Genomic DNA, 22,118 nt, shown 5'->3' on the forward strand with positions numbered 1-22,118 from the left:
GCTGAGTGAAGGTCTGCCTGACAGACACTCTTCTTGTTCAGGTCAGGCAGCTAGGAGCTAGACATGCGCTAAATGCCCTCAGCCTGGCAAAAGTGCCTCATGATGGGGAGGATCATCACTGATTGCCTTGGACCTAGAGCTTCAGTTTTATGAATTAATCGTTTTTATTATCAGAAGACATAGTTAGTAGACACAGCTTCCTGCCTACAACGTCACGACGGCAGAGCGATCATACAGTAGAGTACACAGCGTGTAAAGCCAACAACCCGGAGGCAAGCCGCGTATTGAGCAGGGCCGTTTCTGAATCATATGACAGCTTCCGGATTTTCAAACATAAGGAAGAACATCACCTGAAAACAGTACAGATGAAAAAACTAAATCTCTCCCACTCCACCCGGCCCACCCTACACCTTCTCCACACCAGCCGTTGCCTCATTACTAAAATACAATTTGTAGTCAGAATAACAAGAGTTGCTAAACAGATTATGCAGCCTAAGACTGGGCCTTTGACTCCTGGTCCAATGGTATCAATTGAAAAATTTGCAGATATTTGGGGCAAGTAACTTCTCTCATGTCTCTCGTCAGCAAGTCCAACAAGCATTTGCAATGCAATAGGTCTTGCATTTACGTGAATTTAAGCGATTGGCATTGTAAACGACAATGCCTTTTATTCATGTTTTAAAAAACAAAAGAAATAGGCATTGTCATTTATAATGCCAATAGCTTAAACCCGTGTAAATGCGAGACCTATTGCATTGTAAATGAAATGCTTGTTTTAACTCGCACAGCAAGAAGGGTCCGGAGAAGAAGGGAGAAAAGAAACATGAGGGCAGTGATCCATCCCTACTCCCGTTTCCCTCATAAATTGTAACACTAAAACAGTCCCGGATGCAGAAATCCTGCTTTTCCCAATAAGAGCTGCAGTTCCCGTCATTGTTTCCTGCCCCTCGTCTGTGAAATCTGTCAAAGTCCAGTCACAACAAAGTAAGTTCATAAAAAAAGGCAACACAGCTGGCTCGACGCACAAGTCCGGGCAGGGTGCGAGGGTGAGTTGGCATTGATGTCAGGCTTCCCCTCTTATTATTATTTTATGATCATTGTTCATTTTCACCCGCATATTTTTTCTCTCCCTTTGTCTATAGAGTGGAAAGCTTTCTCGGTTTGTTGGAAGTGTTATTGTTGTGGTTCTGCAGTCGGGATCCCAGACATCAGTTGTGTGCTGCAGCGGTGGTGGATTCTGCAGTGCTTGTTTGAGCCAAAACGGGACAGCAGTGATTTAACCCGAAGATATGTGTCTTTATTGGGTGCAGCCAGGGCCGCTAATTTTGTGATAAAACTTTTAAAGAAATAGTTACCCATCTCCGTGACAGAGTGGCGCGATTCACAAATATTGGCACGGAAGGGAGTAATCAGAAAAAATAAAATAACCTTCAGCCTCAGCAGTAACAAAACATCAGTGGGCGCCTCGCGCTGAAAGTAAAAAGCAGCAGGGGGAGGGGATAGAGGAGGGAGCCTGGGCCCGTTTCCCTTGCGGAAGCGAGCAAGTTAATTACAAACATATGGTTTGAAAGCTCGCTCCCGCAAGGGAATCGCCAACCGTGCACACGTGCATGTTTTTGCCCGCAAAGCTGTGCCGATTACTAAAGGTCTTTTTCCTATGCAGCGCATGCGCACTGTGTATGCGAGACCTAAAAAGGGCACCTACAGTTTAGCAAAGTCTTTACCTACTCCTGCCACTCTCATAGACATACGTTCCATGGCTAACAGGTGCCATGGAGCTTCAGTTTTAAGTCCTGAACTGCCCAGGGCCAAGAGTCAATCAGTGCCACCTCGTCACAAAGTGGGGTAGGGTCCACTCTGTGACAACGTGAGGGACTGCTGCCTCTTCTCATTGGCTGGCCTAAGGTCAGCCAATGAGAAGAGGCAGAAGTCCCAGGCTTCGGTCTACGGGAGCTGCAACGTAGATAGGTTTTATGTTTTTAAATGTTTGGTGCGTGCGTGCATGTATGAATTTGTTGTGAGTGAGTGTTGTGAATGGGAGTGAATGTGTACATTTGTGAATGAATGGGTGTGAGAGGGAGTGTATATGTGTGTGTGTGTGGCCCACCTGACCCCTCCCTGCCAAAATTACCATCCACCGCTGAAGTAGGCATCAGTAGCTGTGCTATGGTTTGCAAATCACTGATACATATGGAACCGATTTGCAACCTGGAAGGATCGCCCAAACAAGCCCCTTACAATTGGTAACCATTTCTACACCCATTGTACAAGTCGGTATAACTTTACCGATTTGTAAAATGTGTAAATAGGAAAAACTGATCTTGCGGTTGGAAACCCTGTGAATTTGATAATCGTAGGATTTGCAACCATAAAATCCATTAGTACATCTGGCCCCAAGTCTTCATTAGACCATTATTATGCAGTGATTCTCAAATAAGAATCAGAAAGGGTTATTCCACACCCACCTGCCTGCATTTTTGAAATCCGAGTACCTGGTGCGCTTACATAAAATTTGGATTTAAATTACTTGAGGATACTGATACAAGGAAGCGATGTCATACAATACTATCTGAAAGAGGCTGTCTGGTACTGATGGAAAATTATCACATGACCAGGTGCCTTCAGATTTCCATGGTTGTATAAGGAAGCAAGAATGACCAAACAGCAAAGCAGAACCCCAGGGCAGTGTGCCTTGATACCTAACCAGCAGCAAGGGTACTTGGGAACGCACACCGTGGCCGAGGCCCTGTATTCGCTCATTACTCTTAATCTTAATGATGGAGGTCAACAGCTTCTTCAGGATTGATGCACCCTTAATCTTCATGAAAGACAGGATTGGTACACTGTCCACACAGACCTCCCAACAATAGTGGCAAATAGAATGCAACTGTACTCAGATGACTGTTCCCCCGAGATGCAGAAGTGATCGGAGTCAGCTGCACGGCACAGTGATGAAGGGATGTGCACAGCTTAAAGCTGAAGCATTGTACTGTAAGTTATCCAAGCTGAAAGAATGGAAGAGGAAAAACAGCTGGAAGAGACTCAAAAAATGCAGACCGTATCAGGGCCAGGGCTCTGCATAGGGACCTGCTGGTCGTGGAAAAAGAAGTTTACAACTCACAGTCTGGAAAAAAAAAAGAACTGATGAAGTGATACTGTATATACATGCGGGAAAAGGATAGGCCTTGTGCTATGCACACACAAATCCTCTGTAATAGTGCAAAGTTTGGACTTAACAGCTTTTGAACTACTTTCCAGTTCCGCCACTAGATGGCAAATGGGAAAGAGTTAGGATACAAAAGAATACATACGAATGGGTGAAAACAGGATGTATGACCTGATATTGGAAATATCCTAAATTGTGTTATTTATGGGACACATCATTAAGCTACACTTTCATGTTCAACAGATACTTTTCTCGCAAAGCTTCATATGGGTGGTGGGGTAATGCCTTCATTCCTTACTTTTTCAAATACAAAAAAAATGAGAAACTGTACAGCTGGCAACCTGGTATTTTCCCTTATTTTCAATAAGTCTGCCCAAGAAATGCTAAATATTTGACTTGATAAAAAGGAAGTTCGGAAACAAAAATATTAAATATGTAAGTGTTTTTCAGCCAAATGGCCCAGCAGGATGGTAAAACTCATTGCCACATTTACTCAGAGCCAGAGGCAGCGAAGTACGATGTGAAAAGTAATAATCGCTGGTAGCAGAAAGAAATGAAGCACAGAAGGGAGAGGTATGTGGGATATTGAAGAGAAGTTTTCCCAAAAGGTAGGAAGTTCGGCACTTCCTCAGGAACACCTAACTGATACCAACTGTTAACTACATGTATCAGATTTTTCTGAACATAGAGATTTAAAGGAGATGTACTAGCTAACCCAATTCACAGATTTCATCTCTCTGACTTTCTATAATCTTTTCCTCAATAATCTATTTAGCTCCCACCTGCTTACACAAGGCACTCTTACTGTGGCACTTTTACCAATTTATCAAACATGAAGATTGCCGTGAACCCCTGTTTGGTGCCAGGAATCATTTTCTTTGGACACCTATAGTTATTATCAGTATTATCACCTACTGCTACACTCCTTCCAAGTAAAATGAGGCAATTCCAAGAATTAGACAAGGTAGGCTCACTCACATAATGGCACATGCTTCATCACTTGCCACCCAGCTAAGGTGATACTGCCAGGGCGGACTGGACCTCAGGTTGGGGCTGACCTAATGGAGTTCTTCAAAATTACTTATATTTTCTGGATCAAATTTGGATCCAGTTCAAGTTCCAATTTCACAGGTAACAGAAATTGCACTTCTTCATATTTAGCTGAGCTAAATGTGATGACTAAAAGAATCCAGCAGCTCCTACTTAACCAATACAGCAGGATCAATAGGTGCGTGATTTAACCAACGAGGCTACCGAGTCTTGTTTCTTTGGAAATGGTACACAGTCTCATTAGTGCAATCCCAGGAATAAATGTTAGCAGAAGTATTTCCTCATCTGGATATGGAAGAACACCATACATTTGAATGAATAAAAAGTCAAATGAAAGGGAGAGTATGCATCAAGTGAATGAAAGCACGTTTCCTGGGTTCGGATACTGAAAAATGACCCTCGCCGTTCCTGCACTACCGACTCTGTTCTTAATCTGGAGCATGAACAAGATAGAAAAGTAAATCAGTTAACGTAGAGAGGCGAGAACAGCAATGAAAGTAAGAGCTTCAGCACCTAGAGTGACATGTCAATTTCTCATTTTCATTACTTTAGAATACAATAATCTTCGGGTAATTAAAATGAGAAACCCCAAAAAAGAGAGGAAAATCAATTCGGATACAGGGAAGAAAAATGGTATGGAGAAGGGTAAAACTAATACTAATGGAAAGCTACAAATTAAAGGAAAGGTTTACTTTAAAATGAAAATATTAAGTATGAATTAATGGAGTACAAGGGGTATCCTTCAATGAAGAAAAAGAATAGAAAAACAATAAAAAACGAGAAGGGTGCAGCAGAAATAGCTATGTATACAGTAATAGGCCAAGCGGAAAGTATAGCATTTGGGAAGAGTTTACTTTAAAATAAACATGGAGAGGTAGAGGTTAGGGGAAACAGAATTGTACAGGGATGCACCCGTGGTGAAGAAGAAAAAAAAGGAAGCATACACATGAATAGTAAGCTTGATGGGTAAAAGGGAACAAGCATTTGCAATGCAATAGGTCTCGCATTTACACGAGTTTGCGCTATTCGCATTGTAACTGACAGTGCCTCTATGTTTTGTTATTTATAACAAATAAAAGACATTGTCAATTACAATGCTAATAGATTAATCTCTCGCAAATGCGAGACCTATTGCATTGCAAATGCTTGTTATTGCACACTACAACCACAAAGCCAATAACAAATGGAGAGATTAAAGTGATTTTCACAGAATCTATGGTTGATGTTAATTTTGAATGAAAGGTCCTAAAAGTACAAATAAAGACATTACAAATTATAAGGGAACTAACGGCCTTTGCTGCGAACGCAAACACATGGATTTTATTTCCACGCTTGTGATGTTTTTCTTTGCATGTAATTCTGTAGATCAAGTACTTGCAGACTTTAGTTCGTTTTATATTTTAATGCCTGTCCATTGCTTTCCTGCCACCAGCCCTAAACATTCTTTGGTTCTCATTTCACCCTGGACTATGCACTGACTTTAAAACATGACAGCATCTCCGTGAGGCCTGATAAATATCCCATGATGCGATGCTCTGCTCTGTACATGGGGCTCGCCATCTTCAAGGCGCCAAAGCAAATTAATTATTCCGACATAGTTTGGCACAGCCTAGGCAGAAAATACCAGTGTCAATTCGCTTAGCAAATTTAGCTCTGCGTCCATCTAGCACATCCCTGGATATTAACTGTACCTAACTAACCAAGTGACAATTGCACAACAATTTGGATGAGACATTCCAAGAGTGACAAGAATACAGGCTGGAATGAATTGCATGTCAGAATACCAAGCACAAAAATATTGCGATGCAAAAATATCATACTGACTGGGTCTAAAGTAAACGAAGGTGGGTGGTGTGCAACATAAAGATGGATAGGGTTGATATTAATGCAAAAATATCATAGCCAGAGTATCAGACTGCCAAAATACCGGTAAGTAGACATAGGGCAATATAGATTTAATATAGGTAAGCCCACATGTACCTTCCAGAACGTACGTATTTGTGGAGTTAAGTATTATGAAAGTATACTTAACTATGTATATTTTCCTTCACAAAATGTTGGTAGCCGAAATTCTGGCAACCATATTTTTGTAAAACAATATTTAAAACTCTTTTCTGGTAAGATACCTCTGAGGAGCCAGGGTCCTCCCTGTAAGGCGATTCAGAAAAGGCTTTTATATGTGGTTTAAGAAAGCTGGAGGTTATATTGATAGGCATAAAGAGCATAGAAAAGGCTATCTACGAAACGCTGCACGGTAAGAACTCGCGTTAGCATGTACAGCCTCGGGGAAAATCAGACGGCTGGACATTCAAGATTTGGTTCGGTGAGAAGGCGTAGGCAACCAATTCAAACAGGTGTGTCGATTGGCTAGGAGTGCACGCTTTAAAAAAAATCATTTTTATAGTAAACATTTTGTCGATTGAAAACACATTCTGTGACAAAGCATCATCGCTCAAGACAGAAAAAGAAACTATAATAAACATTTAGCACATCACATCGGAACAGTATTTCCACTCGGAAAAAATATGACGTCAGGTGGCCTATTAAGCATGAAGGCGGGGCTACCTCTAAATTGCCCAATAATGGGTATTTATTTGTCTGGCAACAGGAGAAGGAATATATCAGAAAAGGCAAATTTATGAACTTAACGTTGGAAACGGATTTCACAACCTGGAAGCGGTAGTCGCCATTAAATATTCTTCACTTCAGCGGGCCATTCTTTGGGTAACTGAAAAATATGCAACTGGCTTCAGGTCAAATAAAACTAAAAAAGGGAGCGCAAGCAATCAGCCATCCCAAAGATGGAGATGAGGAGGAGCGGATGTCACTGACGGCTGGCGACAGCTGCGACACCACGAGAGATCAGAACTGACAGTAAAAGAGCATGCAAGACAAATACGAGACCTGCCTGTTTATCCTGAGCACCAAAGCGTCTCGCGACTTCCAAAGATGGCTTAAATACAAGTGACTGGTGCAGAAATAAAAGATCTCCTGATTACCATATCAATAGCAATGGCGATAGACATATGGGTAAGGCCAATGATAAGTGTGCCTTTTGGAAGATCATAAACTCCTTGTGCTTTAAATAAAGTGTATATACACCTGATCAAATGGCCGGCCTTCCTGCAGTCTTCCAGCACAGCGTTGAGCCTTTTACACGTTTGTGCTGCTTGAAGAACAAGCACGGAAAGACAACTATACGCTGCTCTCGGAGGGCGAGGTTGTGGTTCAGCGGTCAGAGCTGCAGACTCGGGCGCTGGGGACCAGTGTTCAAGCCTTATTACCAAATCTGAAACCGGATCTAGCACTTTAAATTACAAAAATAAATAAATGGCATCTCAGAAGGGCAGGGGTGGGATAAAGATAAAGCAAGCGAGGGGCTGCTTGGTAACTGAAGCACGCATCGTGCGCTGAAAGCATGTGGTGCCTGCAGTAGGAAGAACTCATTAAAGAAAGCAGTGCTTACAGATTAAATAACATGAACCGTGTAACAGAAGTAAAACGGCCAGTAGCCATGGGAGACTACAAATGAAGCCGAGGCTGTACTACGGAGGGACTAACAAACCGATAACTGAGTTAAAAGCCAGCAGCATTTACGAAGAACAAAGTCACAAGACAATGAAAAATATGGGTGGAGAGTGAGTGGGGCTTCTCTCCCATACTCTACTGCAGAAGTCTCGCTGACCAGCGCATAGAGAAACAATCTCTCGGCATGCTGTGGCGGGGGCGGGGGAGCGCATTCCAGGCGGGGGAGCGGACCCTTTGAAGTATGATGCCGAGGCTGTGGCTACACGTGCACGCGCCAGTGGGCTGAAGCGCTTCCCCAAACGGATTGCATGGCGGCACGATGCACGTGATTGTGTGCGTGCTCGCCATGCAATCCACTTTTGGGAGCACTTTGAAATGCTCCTCTTACTAGAGTCTCGCATAGCGATTGCGTAAACGCAATAGCTAGGCGAGACCTAAAAAGGGAGTAGCGTTAATTAAGGGAAGAGAGGGAGGGAGGTACAAGCAAGGAAGATCTCCCCCATAAATAAAGATGAATAAGATAGAATTCTGAGATTTAGAACGAAGATCCTGAAAAAAACAGTGATTAATGAACAATTAATCATTCCTTGACTAATCAAATAGAAAAACATAAACTAATGTATCAACCGGAAAAAGAAATATCACATAGTCCTGTTGATAAATAATGATACCTTGGCACATTTCCAAGTTTTGAGAGGTGGAAACAATGGGTCTGACGAGAGAGGAAAGCAAGGGCCTCACAAGAGGCAGTGGGAGGGATGCACGGAGAGTCTTTTTAATTGGACTTTGACCTCTCTACTATGGAACTCATGTAGGAACCAATGGGTGGCAGTGCACCTATCGGCTGAGAATACATGAGGGCAAAAGACATTGAATACCCATTTTGGCAGGGCAAATGGGTATTCATCACAGTAATGCTCATGATGAAAGGCAAATCATGCTGAAGAGGAATGTCTGGATGTTGCAAAGATTCTCTTGGGTTAGTAATCAGGGGCACCAATAGTTCCCTATTGACAGAATTCAAAGAACAGCAGTAGTTCATAGTCATTAATTGATGTGAATTCTAATGGTTTTACAGTATGTTAGGAGAACCAACAAAATATAAATGTTCGTATTTCCTCTAGAGAGACTAAAGCATTCTGGGTAAAATCAATACTTTATTGCATGATTAATAAAAACCTTTCCAATTAATTAAACAAATATAAAACAAACTTAATCCCCGACTTAAGTGCCAATGTCCCAAAATAAAAACAGCAACAAAATATACATTCAAATAAAAAACATGACCATTTCGTATTCAAACATGGCCAAGATTCAATGCTATATGCAAAGAGCTGATGTGCCTGGGAGTTTGGGATTGGAAGCAAGGATAATCTAAAATTAAAAAAGCCAGATAAAACTAATAACAAAAGCACAGTCATTTTTGGGACTTAAAATTTCTTCATCCTAAATAGTAAAACTGGAGTCAAAAATCTCCTTGACTTCACTCACCATTTTCCAATTGGTTCAGTAGATGCGAAAATGCGGACATAAATTTGACCAGCCTACCATTCAAAGCGGTCTTTAGTGGGTTCAGGACTTCTATAACGGCCTGCCTGAATTGCGAATGTTCAGGAGGTTAAATTGTTGGCGTAACAAATGTCTGCAAGGTACTAGCAATGCGTTGCGGAGCACCAAACATGTAAAATGGATTCTAGCTTCTCACTGAAGAACCTGCATTTCTCCTTAGGTGGTCGGGGTTGCCATCACGATAAATGATTAAATGTTGGCATGGCCCAAAACGAAATGCCAGGAATCTATTTATTTATGTACCTTTGAAAATGTGCCGATAGGTGAGCTGGTTTCCCCAGTATGCTATATGTTGATAGTACAATCCAAGCATGACATTTCTGTGATAAAGCTTCTTGGTCAGCTTGTCTGCTCAAAGCCCTGGCCTTTACATTCACCACTTTTTAAAACTCATTTTGGCTATCATTGACCATATCTCCCGGGCATGTAAGGCAGTTAACATGAATCCATTTATCGTGTACGAGTAAATTTGCCACTGGCAAATCTTATTTCGTTTCACATTATACTGTCAAGCATGCCCGACACTGTTGATCTGATCCTATGACATAGCTTGATAAATGAGCTTCGGCTAGCTATGGTCTGCTGGAGGAGGCCGAACTGCAGCCGAACTTGAGCGGGAGACGCCGACTTTGGGAGGTGGAGAGTGTGTTTATAAATTTCTATCACCAAAGCATCTAACACTCTGGTGTAATTTCCGAGCATAATATCACTTGCATTAGTAAAATCAGGTAAAATGTTAACCTGAAATATTTGTGAGATTGGATCCATATTAGGGCTCCACAATTTCTATCCCAACGTTCGGAGGGGGGCCTGGAGGACGAGTGCTTTATTTCTAATGAATCCCTCTTGCTTATGAAAAGAACCTCTCATCTAACCGAACTTCTAGATACTTGTATTCTGACACGTTCTTAATGCTCGCTCCTCCCATATGCCATGAGCCTGGTTTATTCATTCTTCTCCCAAAGATGATCATTTTAGTCTTTTGTCGATTCACATCCAGCTTATTTAACTTTGTTTATTCATAGAGGCCTCTGTAGGCCCACTCTTGTACGACTTAACAGTACTAAGCCATGCGCATAAAGTATGTTAGACAGGCATTGAATTCCAAGTTTTTATGAGTGTGAATTAACTGTGCTCAGCTTCCCTGTAAGGTCAGAGATGAACAGATTAAAAAGTAGGGGGATGAAGACACATCCTTGCTCAAGTCCTTCGGTAGTCAATATCTTCCTTGGGAGAAAGGTGTTATCTCCTATTTTCATATGCAGCCAAGTTTCAGACTATATTAGCTCTTTCGCTCATAGAAGATTTGGTGGACCACTCCAGGTTCTTAACTTTCCCCAGAGGTTCTTTCTTGAAATTCTATCAAATACCTTCTTGAAATCGACAAAACGCCCACACAAAGCTGAGTGTTTCTGGGCTGAAGGGGTTATTAACATGGAGATGGCCAACAGGTTTGATGTGCTGTCCTGATTCCAACGGAATCCAGTTTGATTCAGAGGAATACTCCTTTGTTCATTTGCCCAGGTTTCGAGGTCAGTTAACAACAGGAGTGCGAAGTATTTAGCTTCAGCATCAATCAGTGCAATCAATCAGTAATTGTTAGGATTTGTCATGTCTCCACCTTTATAAATTGGCTGAATTATCAAACCCCTCCAAGACTCCGGAATTTCTTGTGTCTGTAAAATATGTCCGTAAAGTACATTGAGCCTGTCAGCCTAAAGATTAGGGTCTTTATAAATAGCAAATTAAGTCACCAATTTGGGCCTCGCGCGCAGTCAGTGCATGATTTTGTGATTTCCTGAATATCTTCGCTAAAGAAGCTTAATGAGTCATTGTCGAACCTACTGCATTCCAGCTGGGCCTCCATATTTCCTTTAGGCGCAGCTAGATTTTGAATTGTTCGACACTCACAAGTCATTACGTCAGCTTTGACTTCGTTTTGAATTGTTTTATACATGAGGGTGAGGTATTCATCCCACCTGCCCATATATAACTGTTCTTTTTTTATATGGTGTAGATTGCTTGGTTTATCCTCAAATGCCGACAAATGGTTTGTTAATGGCTTGCCCAGGTCTCTTCACTGAAGTTTGCGTTATTGGATTTCCTTTGTGCATGCTCTTTCATATTGATCATTCGCCAGAAGCTTGCGGTGTCCTTATTTTTACTGACTAAATGAGTTTTGTCCAGAAGTCGTGTTTTGCTTTCTTAAACTCCCAAAGCTCTTTTTTCAATTTACTCCTTTCTCATTTTATTTCCATTATTAACGCTGGGCACCTGTGGAGTAAACTCTTAGTTGCCGAAGCAACCGAGTCATGAGCTTCTTCGAAGGCTTCACTTCCGGAGGCAGTCGCTGTCTTGCCAAAACCGTTAAAGAATGGGCTTTATTACAGCTTTTCCTAGAGTATCCCTTTATGATGTAGTTTGTAGATTCCAGCTAGCTACTAGTAGGGTACCCCGGATCTGTATTATTTTGCACAAATGCAGCAGAGGAATCTAGTATTTCTGGGGCTATAGCTTCATCCCATCAAATTCTCTTCAGACTCGTAGCATGTCCGTCATACAACAAAGTTTTTGACTTGTGATAGCTTTGAATGTTTGTCAATAGAGTGATGATTTGTGGAATGTGATTGCTTTCTGAGCACTGGAATTATGCGATTGTGCAGCCGCAAATTGTAAATTTGCCACATTTGGTACATACTCCATTATCTGCTGCATAATCTGCAGATTTTAACAAAAGAATTTTTTGTAGTTCAAACGGTTCCAAAGATAGAAAAAATGCAGCGACACGTGCTGCCACACAGTGGAAGACCCTTTGAAAAGGCTGACAGGTCATTTTTCTGTTACCTATTGTTATATTTGGATGTCTAACTGTTACTAATGAGGTACAACTAATGCCCACATAGTGTTAAAATTCTTTAAAATGTTAACGTAATGAAGTAATATAATCACAAAATGTGCAGCATAATCTGATTTTTATTACTGCATAATTTGCCACTCTGCTGCCGTGTAATTCCAGTGGGCTTGGCAATTGTCAATACGAAACTCTTGGATGTAACTAAAGAGAGCTATATTTATCAAAGTATAATCCAAATGAGAGATTCAACGTTCTATTATCCGGGTCCATACTGAGGGATTATCACTAAGAAACCTGCCTTTAAGGTCCCTTAGCCCAACTGAGGAGCAAGAGTTGAATGGTTTTTTGCCAAGTTTTTACAACTTTTTGTCGGTGGAAGTGATTGGAACTGGAATTTCTCCTCCAGTGCCCAGTTCCTGCAGGCCCGCTTCATCTTCCTGAATATGAAATAGGGTCAGATGTAAATCTTCGGTTTTAACTCTATCTGCGTCAGGATGGGCATCCTTTAATTCCATTATGACTCGGCACACCTTCTCAACCCCAGCTCTTTTTAGTTTTTGCGGGATTTAAATAGATGCTTAAAAACATAGGCCAGTGTTCCCTTCTCCTTTTCAGCCTTTTAGAAGGACTGCAAGGAGGCCGGGTTCTGATAACACAAGAACAGGGTTTTTTATCTTCGTGGCCTGGTTTACGTATAGAGAATTGTCCTTTGGGGTAGGCAAATTGTTTTGCCTTAATCGCCGAGCTGAGATATTCAATGTATCGTATTAAAGGCACTACTGATTGAGAGCACTCTTCTTGAAGAGCTACGATGTAGAATTGCTGCAAGAATGTTATGAGGTTGATGTCATCAATTTTATTACTTAAACCCATGATGTTCCATGAGCAGATTAGTGCCCATAATTTTGTGACTAGCCGACTCCTGGTGTCATTGACTTGTTAATGCGTTTAGACAGGGCAGCTGAAAGCCAGGTCCAAATTAGCTCCTGGAAGTTTAGCTGTCTTCATTTATGTTCTTTTTATTCACCACATGGTCTCACCGCAACAAGGAATTTTGTCAACTGGTTCCCAGGGCATTGAGATGGATCCCACTGCACCCCTCAGGGCTGAGATCTTATTATGTCGACCCCTGCCAGTAAGGTCCTGAGTTACTACTGGCAGAGGGGATTCCCAATGCACCAATTGATCTTGATGCCCCAGTTTCTAAAAATGGTTTTATGCATATACACTTGTGCGGTGTGCTGGCATGACAGAATAGTACAACGGTGGACTCCGTTTGCTAAATTCTACGCAGCGTTATAAATTATATGAAAGCTATATTGCAAGATATAATGCCTGCCTGGTCCAGGATTCCCGTCAAGATGTTAGTGTGATTTAGCACGTCATGGTTGCCCCTTGTTTTATATCCCGGGTACCATAAGACTTTATTTTTCTGAGTTAATATGGATGGTTCGTTGGCTGCCTTTCGCATGTCAATTTGTTTTTCCTAACACTGGAACTTGCAGTCCTTGGTGAAATGTGTTGTGGAGTTTGCAATCCTTCTTGTGAACTTTACATCAAGAAGTCCTGTACAGTTTGGAGCTATGGGCTTATGCTCTTAGACGCATGCATCTGCGATTATTGAACAATCCTACTGAGTGGGCCATTCTGTTTGGCTTTCTGTAGTTACTGAAGTGGTCAGCTCTGTTTAAATTTCTGTTGTTGCACGTGTAAGGGTTAAATTATTTTGAATTTCTTTCTGGCAGGCTATTTTGTTTGCTTGTGGAACCAGCTTTTGATGATTGTAAAGTGGTCATTCACAGCTCGTTTGCTTTGTCTTCGACATCAATCTAGGGGACTGACTCCCCTCTTTCTTAGGGACAGGACCACTTACGTTTTCTTTATTGAAAAGGGGATACAACCTTCCCGTGTTATTTTCTACAGTTGATTTGAACTGCCTTTTCCTACTGTTACGCTGCTTCTTCCTCTGCCCCTTACTCAGGCGTAAGGGGACTTCTTCAGTAGCTGTGCTTGTGGTGTTCCCTGATGGATTCCATGAGTGGTTTCCCATTTCGTGATTTGCTCATTCATTGTACAATAGGTACATTCCTCAGCTTTCTTGTTCTGTAGGGCTGTGTCCTGTTTAGTTCTTACTTGGCTTGCAGGAGTAACCTCACCCTCAGCACCTCGCTTATTGCTTTTACGGTTTGCTTTCCTTGACGCTGCGTTAGCGAGCTTTGCTTCTTGGATCCTTGCCCCATGGACTTCTGCCGTGATCGTTATTTGATGCCAGGAGAATGAGTCTGGACATACAGGATTTTCACTCCTGTTCATGACAAGAAAGTCTTCCTCTTCTCTCTAATTGGCTGGATTGCATCACCCATGGGGTTAATCCGGTTTGATTTTACTTCCTCAAAAATGCCTTTTACAATCGTGGGTCAAGTTGTTAGTTTATCCAAGATGGGCCACAAGAACAGGGGGCTTTTTGATTTTAGCTGGCCACCGTCTTAGCTCTTGTAATAAGTGAATTAAGTTGTCCTAATTTTTGGCCTATTCCTGTCACATTAAGGGCCAGTGTAGCTAGCAGATTGACTTGGATTTTCATTTAGTCTGAAAGGTAGTGTATTGCCTCAGCCGTGGCCTGCATAGTATCTGAGATTGCTAGCTAAAACTCATACGCTTGGGTAGTGTGTACTCATACACATGGCTGGGTAGTGTGTAATGGGGTCTTTTCAGCTTCTTGAAGAACACATGACTCAGAATAAACTTTATCGGATGAGAAGTGCCATGACTTTCTGCGGGCAGCCAAGCCATCTTCCATTGAGTTCAGGCTATTCACCAGTGTGGTACTCCGGGCTCTTAATTATGTGGGTTGAGAGGCTAGATGCTGCTTGAGACTCTTCGGTTTCACCTTTCACCCCTCTCTGGTTTGTTAGACTAGAGTTGGGAAAGCCAAATCAGGATTCTGCACGGTCTGGCTGGTGTTTTTTAAAGGTGAAGCGGTGTAGCTTAGTTGCATTTTTTCTTGTTTAGCTGGTGCGATCTCTTCTTACAATTCACTTGATCTCGACTCATTTTTCAGGATTGTTGATTGTTTTTCATGCATTGACTGATCCTTATCATTTTCGTTTCTTAGGGGAGGTGAGTGAGGAGTCAGTGGTTAAAATAATGTAAAAATCCTTGGCATACTCAGAGACATAGTAGAAGCCACTCCCAATGAAGGTTTTGTTAAATTGGTTTCCTTTACATATGTACTCTGCAAGCTTGCCAGACTGTGCTGCAATCTTCTGCATTTTTTACCTGCTATAGGTGTTGATTGAAATCTTCCAGAACGCATTTCTTAGAGGTCTTAACTGTACTGAATGCTAGTTTATGGCCTGTTGGTTAATTACTTAATAGCTTTTAAGGCTTTTAGTCAGGATTGTGCTGAACTGCTACCTCGGCTTCATAGTTTTTAGGTGTTACGCACCAGAGGCCGCATTATATATGCGGTGCTTTATCCTTTTGAAAGGTGCGCCCAGTGCAATGAAGAGAAATGCGCCTTACTGTGATGAATGCGCTGCCCTCAGGGCAGCCACAAACTCAAGCTGCCCTGGGGCAGCGCATTCATGAGAAAAACGGAGCGCCTGCTTTGAAGTCGCTCTGTGTTTTCACAATGAAGGCGGTCACCCGCCGCAACCTTTAACAGGGATTAGAGATCCTCTTGCATGCTGGGTGCAGTCAGTGACTGCACCTGCCAGCAAGGGGATTTCTGGGGGTGTCCATAGGAACCCCTTCCCCCTCCAGAGGGCTGTGCCCGCGTCTGTAATATGGTGGGGGCGCAGAGGCAAAGGGATTCCCTCATTTGCCTAGGGGCAATCCCCCATGCAAATGAGGGAACGTTCCCTGAATATAGCACTGGAGGTTTATGTGTACCAGCGCTATCGGTATTAGGAAGGGGCCGCGCAAGTGTCTGCGCCCCCTTCTGCAATACCAAAGTGCCCCGGGGGCGTGCAAAGCGGGCACTAACACCTGTTACGCCCCAGAGCACTTTGTGTAATACAGCCCCTGAACCTTTTACGGTGTTCCGTGAGCAATCCTGGCGATGGAGTACTTCAACAACGTTCCTCTGTACACCCTGCGAAGGCTCCCCAGTAGTGATGTAAGCTGTCTAAGGTAGCTGCTCGCCACCTCAAGGGGGCCACTCGTTTGCCACTCTTCACGCTATCCGCTTGCCGTCTGCAGACTCCGTTCTGCTTCCACTATTATCTGTACTCCTCCTCCTCAGTCCTTCCTTGAGAATGTGAGCGGGGCGCGAAAGTGCAAAGGTGCAAGGTGATGAACAAGGGATGCGCCAGCAGCCACGTGGACTATGGAAACAGGGCTCCAAAAGAGCACAAGCTTGTCCAGCCACCACCGCGCACCTACCACCCTCTCTGGCCTGCAGCACCAAACACTGCCAGGTAGTAGCCACCTCTAACACGTCGCTCTCTCGTGCCCATTGGGGATGATGCGTACACACTAGAGATGATGTGTGAGGATGAGGCTGAGAAGTGCGACTCATGCATGCCTGGACCTTAGGTGGGTTGACAGCGAATAGAAGGGGGTGAGGGAGAATTGGATCGGATCCGATAGTGTTGCCAGAGCAGCAGTGACGTAGTTGCTGAGCACTGGGCGGGTGGAGGCAGAGGCGAACGCAGATTCCGGCACCACCAGGGTAAGGGCCCACTGCTTAATTCAAGCAGGCAGTTTTCGGTGCTTCGCACTGGCACCTATGAGTCTGCCACATGGTGACGCTGTCTGCCATATTGGAGTATGAGCACAACAACAGCTATTTATTAATTTAATATGCATTAACAATCACTAATACGTGCCACACCCTTTGGGGGCCTTGTATACTATCAACTGTCACACTTGTAGGAGTCTGAAGTTTACTAGCTGTGTTGGTACTGTAACTGGCAGCGCTGGCAGGGTCAATGAATGGTGCAAGCTGCCTCTACCTCCAGACGCGGGCCCTTCACATACTGTTTTACAAATTAACCACTGTGTCAGGCTCTGGTGCTGTGGCGCTGTATACCCGGCACCTGACTCACCTACTGCCTCCCCCCTCCCCATCACATACTTCGCCAGGCCACGCGCAAGCCCCGACAAGAGCACAGAAAGCACCAGCACTATAGCAGCCTGCACGCCCTGCTCTCATTCCTCACTCTTCCTCCACCACTCGCTTCCACTTCCTGAGTCAAACTCCTATTGCCAAGGCATTCACGGATCCTACTGAGATGAGGCAAGGATGAGCAGAAATACTATGTGAGGGCCGTACTATTTGTAGTCTGCACCATTGGCGGGATAGCAGACAGCTTTCCTCTCCCAAAAAAAGAGTGTGGTACTATGGACAATCTACTGCTGGAGATCAACGTTTGGTAATGTTGATAATCAGTGCATGATTTAAAGATAAAGAAAACGAAAATCCACATCATAATAACAATTGTAAAAGAACCAGAGAGGAGCAACCATGTCTACTATGTTGAGCAATCTGGTAGACTTAATGCTACATTGTGCAAGGTATAAACCACCTCTAGACAGCCTTGCTTGAAGCCAATATAGTTCTATAACTGACAGGCAGGAATCTGTTCTAGCTGTGGACATGTTGCACATCTCTTTACATCCCTTCTACAAAACATTGTCCTTTCCGTCCCTTTGCATTGAACTCTTACCCGGCCTAGGGTCTTGCTGGCACAGGTCTGAGTAACACCAGAAAGCGGCTGAAATGGCGCACTTGTCCAATCTGTCATGCAAGAAATAAGGAGAGAGTGAGAAGGTGGGAAAGTAAGTGAACGACAGGTAACAAAATAAAGACATATAACAAACTGCATAGGCAGAAATCACATTTCACACGAGCATTAGATTATTACTGACACAAAAGAAGACAATTAAAAAATGGATCAGTTGTCAAGATCTAGAAGTTGTGAAAGACAACTAAAAAGGTTTCCTTCAACTGTCTTTTGATAGAAAGAGGGGGACATATCTGATGCAAACAAGCAATTTGGTTTCAGCCATAACATTATTAATTTATATAATTGAAATTTCAAGATATGTTGTCAATTCCATGTGTTGTTCTCCACATAGCCCTGATGAAGAATGGTATCTGTGACCAGAGTAGCACCAACTAACAGATGACTCCAGTAGAGGACAAATTAAAAGAGTTTGAGGTGGAAAACTAGGATTGTAACAGCTTGTAAGGCTGAGTGAATCATTCCACTTCAGCCCTGGAGAAGAACAGAGGACCCAGCAAGGAGACAGCAGTAGCATAAATGCAAAGTGTGCACCCGCTCCACTGTGGAGATCATATAGGATAAAAGAGGATAAACAAGGGCTAGAAAGAACACAGGTGTAGTTGAGAAAAACTGAAATGGATGCAGTCTCTCTTCTATAGTACTGATTGCCACTATTATCTTGAAATTATGTGTCAGCCATTTTGAATTGGAAAAGATAATCACTGCTCTCTCAGACAAAATGTCACCTACATTATCTTCTGCAAAGACAAGGAGCAAAAAAATATAGGGATGCAATTTTGAAAGGAGGTGAAACACTGCACTACAGATGTTGTAGTTAGGGTTTATAGAATATGTTTAATCTGTTTGTTATTTATGAAGAGATCATCACTAAAATAGAACTACAGAATGGCTGGTGTTTGCAGTTGTGATATTGAGGCATCTCCTGTGGTAATTAACAAAAAGTGAGAAATGCACATGAAGAACCTAAAAAACTCCACAAATAGCAGGAAAGCACCGGTGCATGGCATCTATCTTTCTTCATTTTGTCACCAGTCTCTCTGCCATCTCAAATGTACTACTGCTATATTCCCCAGTCGCAAATCTTGAATGCACAGGCTTTGACTGTCACTCCACAAACAGACCAGTTTGCCACTGTCCTGTTTCGTATGATAGATTTGATCACCACTGTCCTGTTTCACATGGTAGAATTTTTCACCACTGTCCTGTTTCGCATGGTAGAATTTTTTGTACCTTAGCTTTTATGCTACCTTTAATGCACATAATCCTAGCGGTATCAGCCCAGCTGGTCATCCATTTAACAAAAATAAATTGAGTATCATTATAGTGGCAAAGACCGTGGTAGCAAGCAATATGCAAGAAACTTATTATTGCTAAATATATCCTTAGCATTTTTCAAGTGTCTAACAATTCTCCCACTTTTAACTTCCACAAAGAGAGTAGATATTTCAATGGAGTTGCATACGGTTGGTTTCTGTCTCAGGTGGCATAGTGGGTGAAAACCAATGACTGGAATGCAGTTCGAGCGATTAATGGCTGAAAGCTTTGAAGAATTTCACGCATCACCTCTGTTTTCCTCAGTGTGGCTGGTATGTTCGGATGTGTCCCATGCATCCTATGCCCCAGGATTAAAGCTGTACTTCACTGATGACCAATTAGGGGTATGCTGTGTTCCAGTTCAGAGAGGACCTGGCCTGGCAGTTCAGGCAGGCTTGTTCCTAATAGAGCAGGACCAAAGCAGGTTTGCAAGTAGCTGATCACTGTATGGAGTTGACTAAGTGGATAAAATTGATAAACTGAAATGTGGCCTCGACTGACTGACAGTGATGGAGACTTCTGTAAGTGTTGAATCCATCAATGTGTGTGCTTTCCGTATTTTTAGAGATTGCTTTCCTAGGTGTCGTCAATTTGCCATTTCATGTTGACTCTGATAGAGGCTTTTCATTTATGGGCTTTTATAAGGTTTTCAGGCAGAGCTATACTTATTCCTGCCCTTTGCCTTGTCATGCAAATCACAAACACCTGAAAGTCCCTGGGGCCTAGAAGAAGTGGCCTTTACACCATTATAATATTTCTCTCTCGCATGCGTGTCCCTAATTTTCATTTTTTGACCTTTAGAATATTGGACTTAAAAACCTGGAGAACCTGCGGCCTTCATAGGTGGGGGAATCATGTTACTGTAACATGTTATACACAAATCGTGTCATTCGTAGTTACCTTTCCCCTGCAGCCACAGCAGCTGGACAGAAAACTAGAGATGATAATTTAGCCGGAGGCACTGAGGAAACATGAACTGTAATCTGACAGAGCTTAAAATACTTACCTATGTTCAAAACAATGTTGGGATGCTCACAAATTAAAATAAAATAAAAAAACACCCAAGTCTATCAATGGCCAACAGCATTAAAAAGAGAATGTGCCACATAAGTATCAGGTACAAACACCTTCTTATCCTTTTCAAAATGAAAAAAATACAATGTACAGTGGAGGTAGAGTTGGAGGAGGTGCACCCATAGGTCTATCAACCCTTGTTCAATGTCTTTAGCTTTTAAACTTCAGTCTATAACTGAGCATAGAGTTTACCACTGTCAGTGCCAGTTGCAATGACCACAGTAGAGTGTCTATCACTCCGAGTCGCGCGGTCAGATAAATCATCGAGATCCTGCGACTATAACTCAGTCCCCAATGAGAATTAAGTAATCCTACGTTCTGCTTCGGATCAATTACATCAAACTCATTAGCAGAACACTCCAGACAGGTAGACTGAGTTGAGGTCTTATCTTGGTTGGTTACCTGCACAGTGGCGTAACGAAACTTGAGGGGGCCAGCCTCCAGACTTAAACAGGAGCTCTCGGGCCAGGGTACTGTGCTGAGGGGGACCCCTGGAGCTCGGGGGTGGGGAGCAGCACTGCGGGGGTCTTTGTTACGCCACTGTACCTGCCTTTTTGTGTGGCTCTGTAAAAATCTATCTTGCAGCCTAAATTAAGTTTCTAGAACACTTTTGCAGTCTACGGTGCAGCTAGCACTATAAAAGCTGAAAACAGGCTGCCCAGCACTAGGAGCAAGATGTGCACCCAGCGGAAGAATGCCCCTCGTCCTCGAGGAATCAGTCCTCCCACAAGTGCCCAACTGTATGAAAATTAAAGGGTTTGCATCAATCAACCTGGGGCAGCTCCGTTTCAGCAGAGAAGCGTCGCCCCACAGAGAAAAGCCCCAGTCCAGGGCTGACAAATATAAAGGAGACAAAGTTTATTTATTACCATTTTATTTTTCAGCAACCAGCCTATCCCAAACTGAGTGACAGGACGAGGTGGGCCAGTGCTGCCGAGTGGCAGCAGGGACCTGTGCGCTAAAGTTTAAAATGTGCATGTCACTTTGGCCGGCAGTCTTGCGACGGCCAGCCAGATATGCACATTTGAAACTTCTCTAACCTAGTTATCTTAGATAGCTGGGTTAGAGAAAGTGTAGGCCCTCCAGTGCTCTTGAGAGCGCTGAGTGAGGCTGCTCCCTTCACTCCTGGCGCTGCTCTCATGCTGGTGAGAGCAGCAGCAGGATTTTTTAGGAGAGTTGGTTGGGTCCCACGTTGAAGTCTGCCTTAAGAAAAGACCGAAGGAGGAGGACGTCGTGTAGGAATGTAAATGTATTTTTTTTTCTTTTTCATGCATCACCCACCTCACCACCCTCGATACAAGCCAGCTGCCACTACAATCAACCCGAAATAGTTATTTCTTCCTCCAGCTTTCTCTTCATATTTATACTGTGCATGAAAACGGAATAGAGAAATCCATGCAAGAAGAGCCTGTCTGCAGTGTATGTCTTGTCATCTAGGTTTTGACTTCTGAGTTATCCTCACAGAAATAAAATATGCCGTAACATCCAGAACGGTTATATAGTTTGACCTAAACGGCTCTAGAAACAGCAATCTAAATATCTGTTTGCGCAACATTTAAAAAATATGTTCATATACAAAACCTATTATACTCATGTACTATTCAAGTCAAGTCAAGTCAAAATTGCTTTATTTCGATAGCCAATATCTTAAAAGCGTTTCTTACAACTTTCAATTTATAAAAACCATAAAAATATTTAAAAAGAGACAACAATTTAAAAGGAATAAGATCCAATAAAACATTAAGTCATTAAATTCATCAATTTCTAGTTGCCCTAACGACTGCAAAAAAATAGTGGTAACAAGAATGAG

The 22,118-nt window shown here is 42.8% G+C and overlaps 1 protein-coding gene across 2 annotated transcripts in view; it reads right to left on the reverse strand.

Annotated features, from left to right (window-relative positions):
• MKS1 (MKS transition zone complex subunit 1) overlaps positions 1 to 22,118 on the reverse strand; it is a 226,412-nt gene that overhangs the window by 17,278 nt on the left and 187,016 nt on the right. For both annotated transcript variants that reach the window (XM_085649666.1, XM_085649667.1), the window contains exon 12: positions 17,840 to 17,910. In XM_085649666.1, the coding sequence (XP_085505792.1) occupies positions 17,840 to 17,910 (71 nt within the window). The remainder of the gene's footprint in view (positions 1 to 17,839; positions 17,911 to 22,118) is intronic.

The sequence above is a fragment of the Triturus cristatus genome, chromosome 3_2, assembly GCF_964204655.1.
Source record: "Triturus cristatus chromosome 3_2, aTriCri1.1, whole genome shotgun sequence".
Lineage (NCBI taxonomy): Eukaryota > Metazoa > Chordata > Amphibia > Caudata > Salamandridae > Triturus > Triturus cristatus.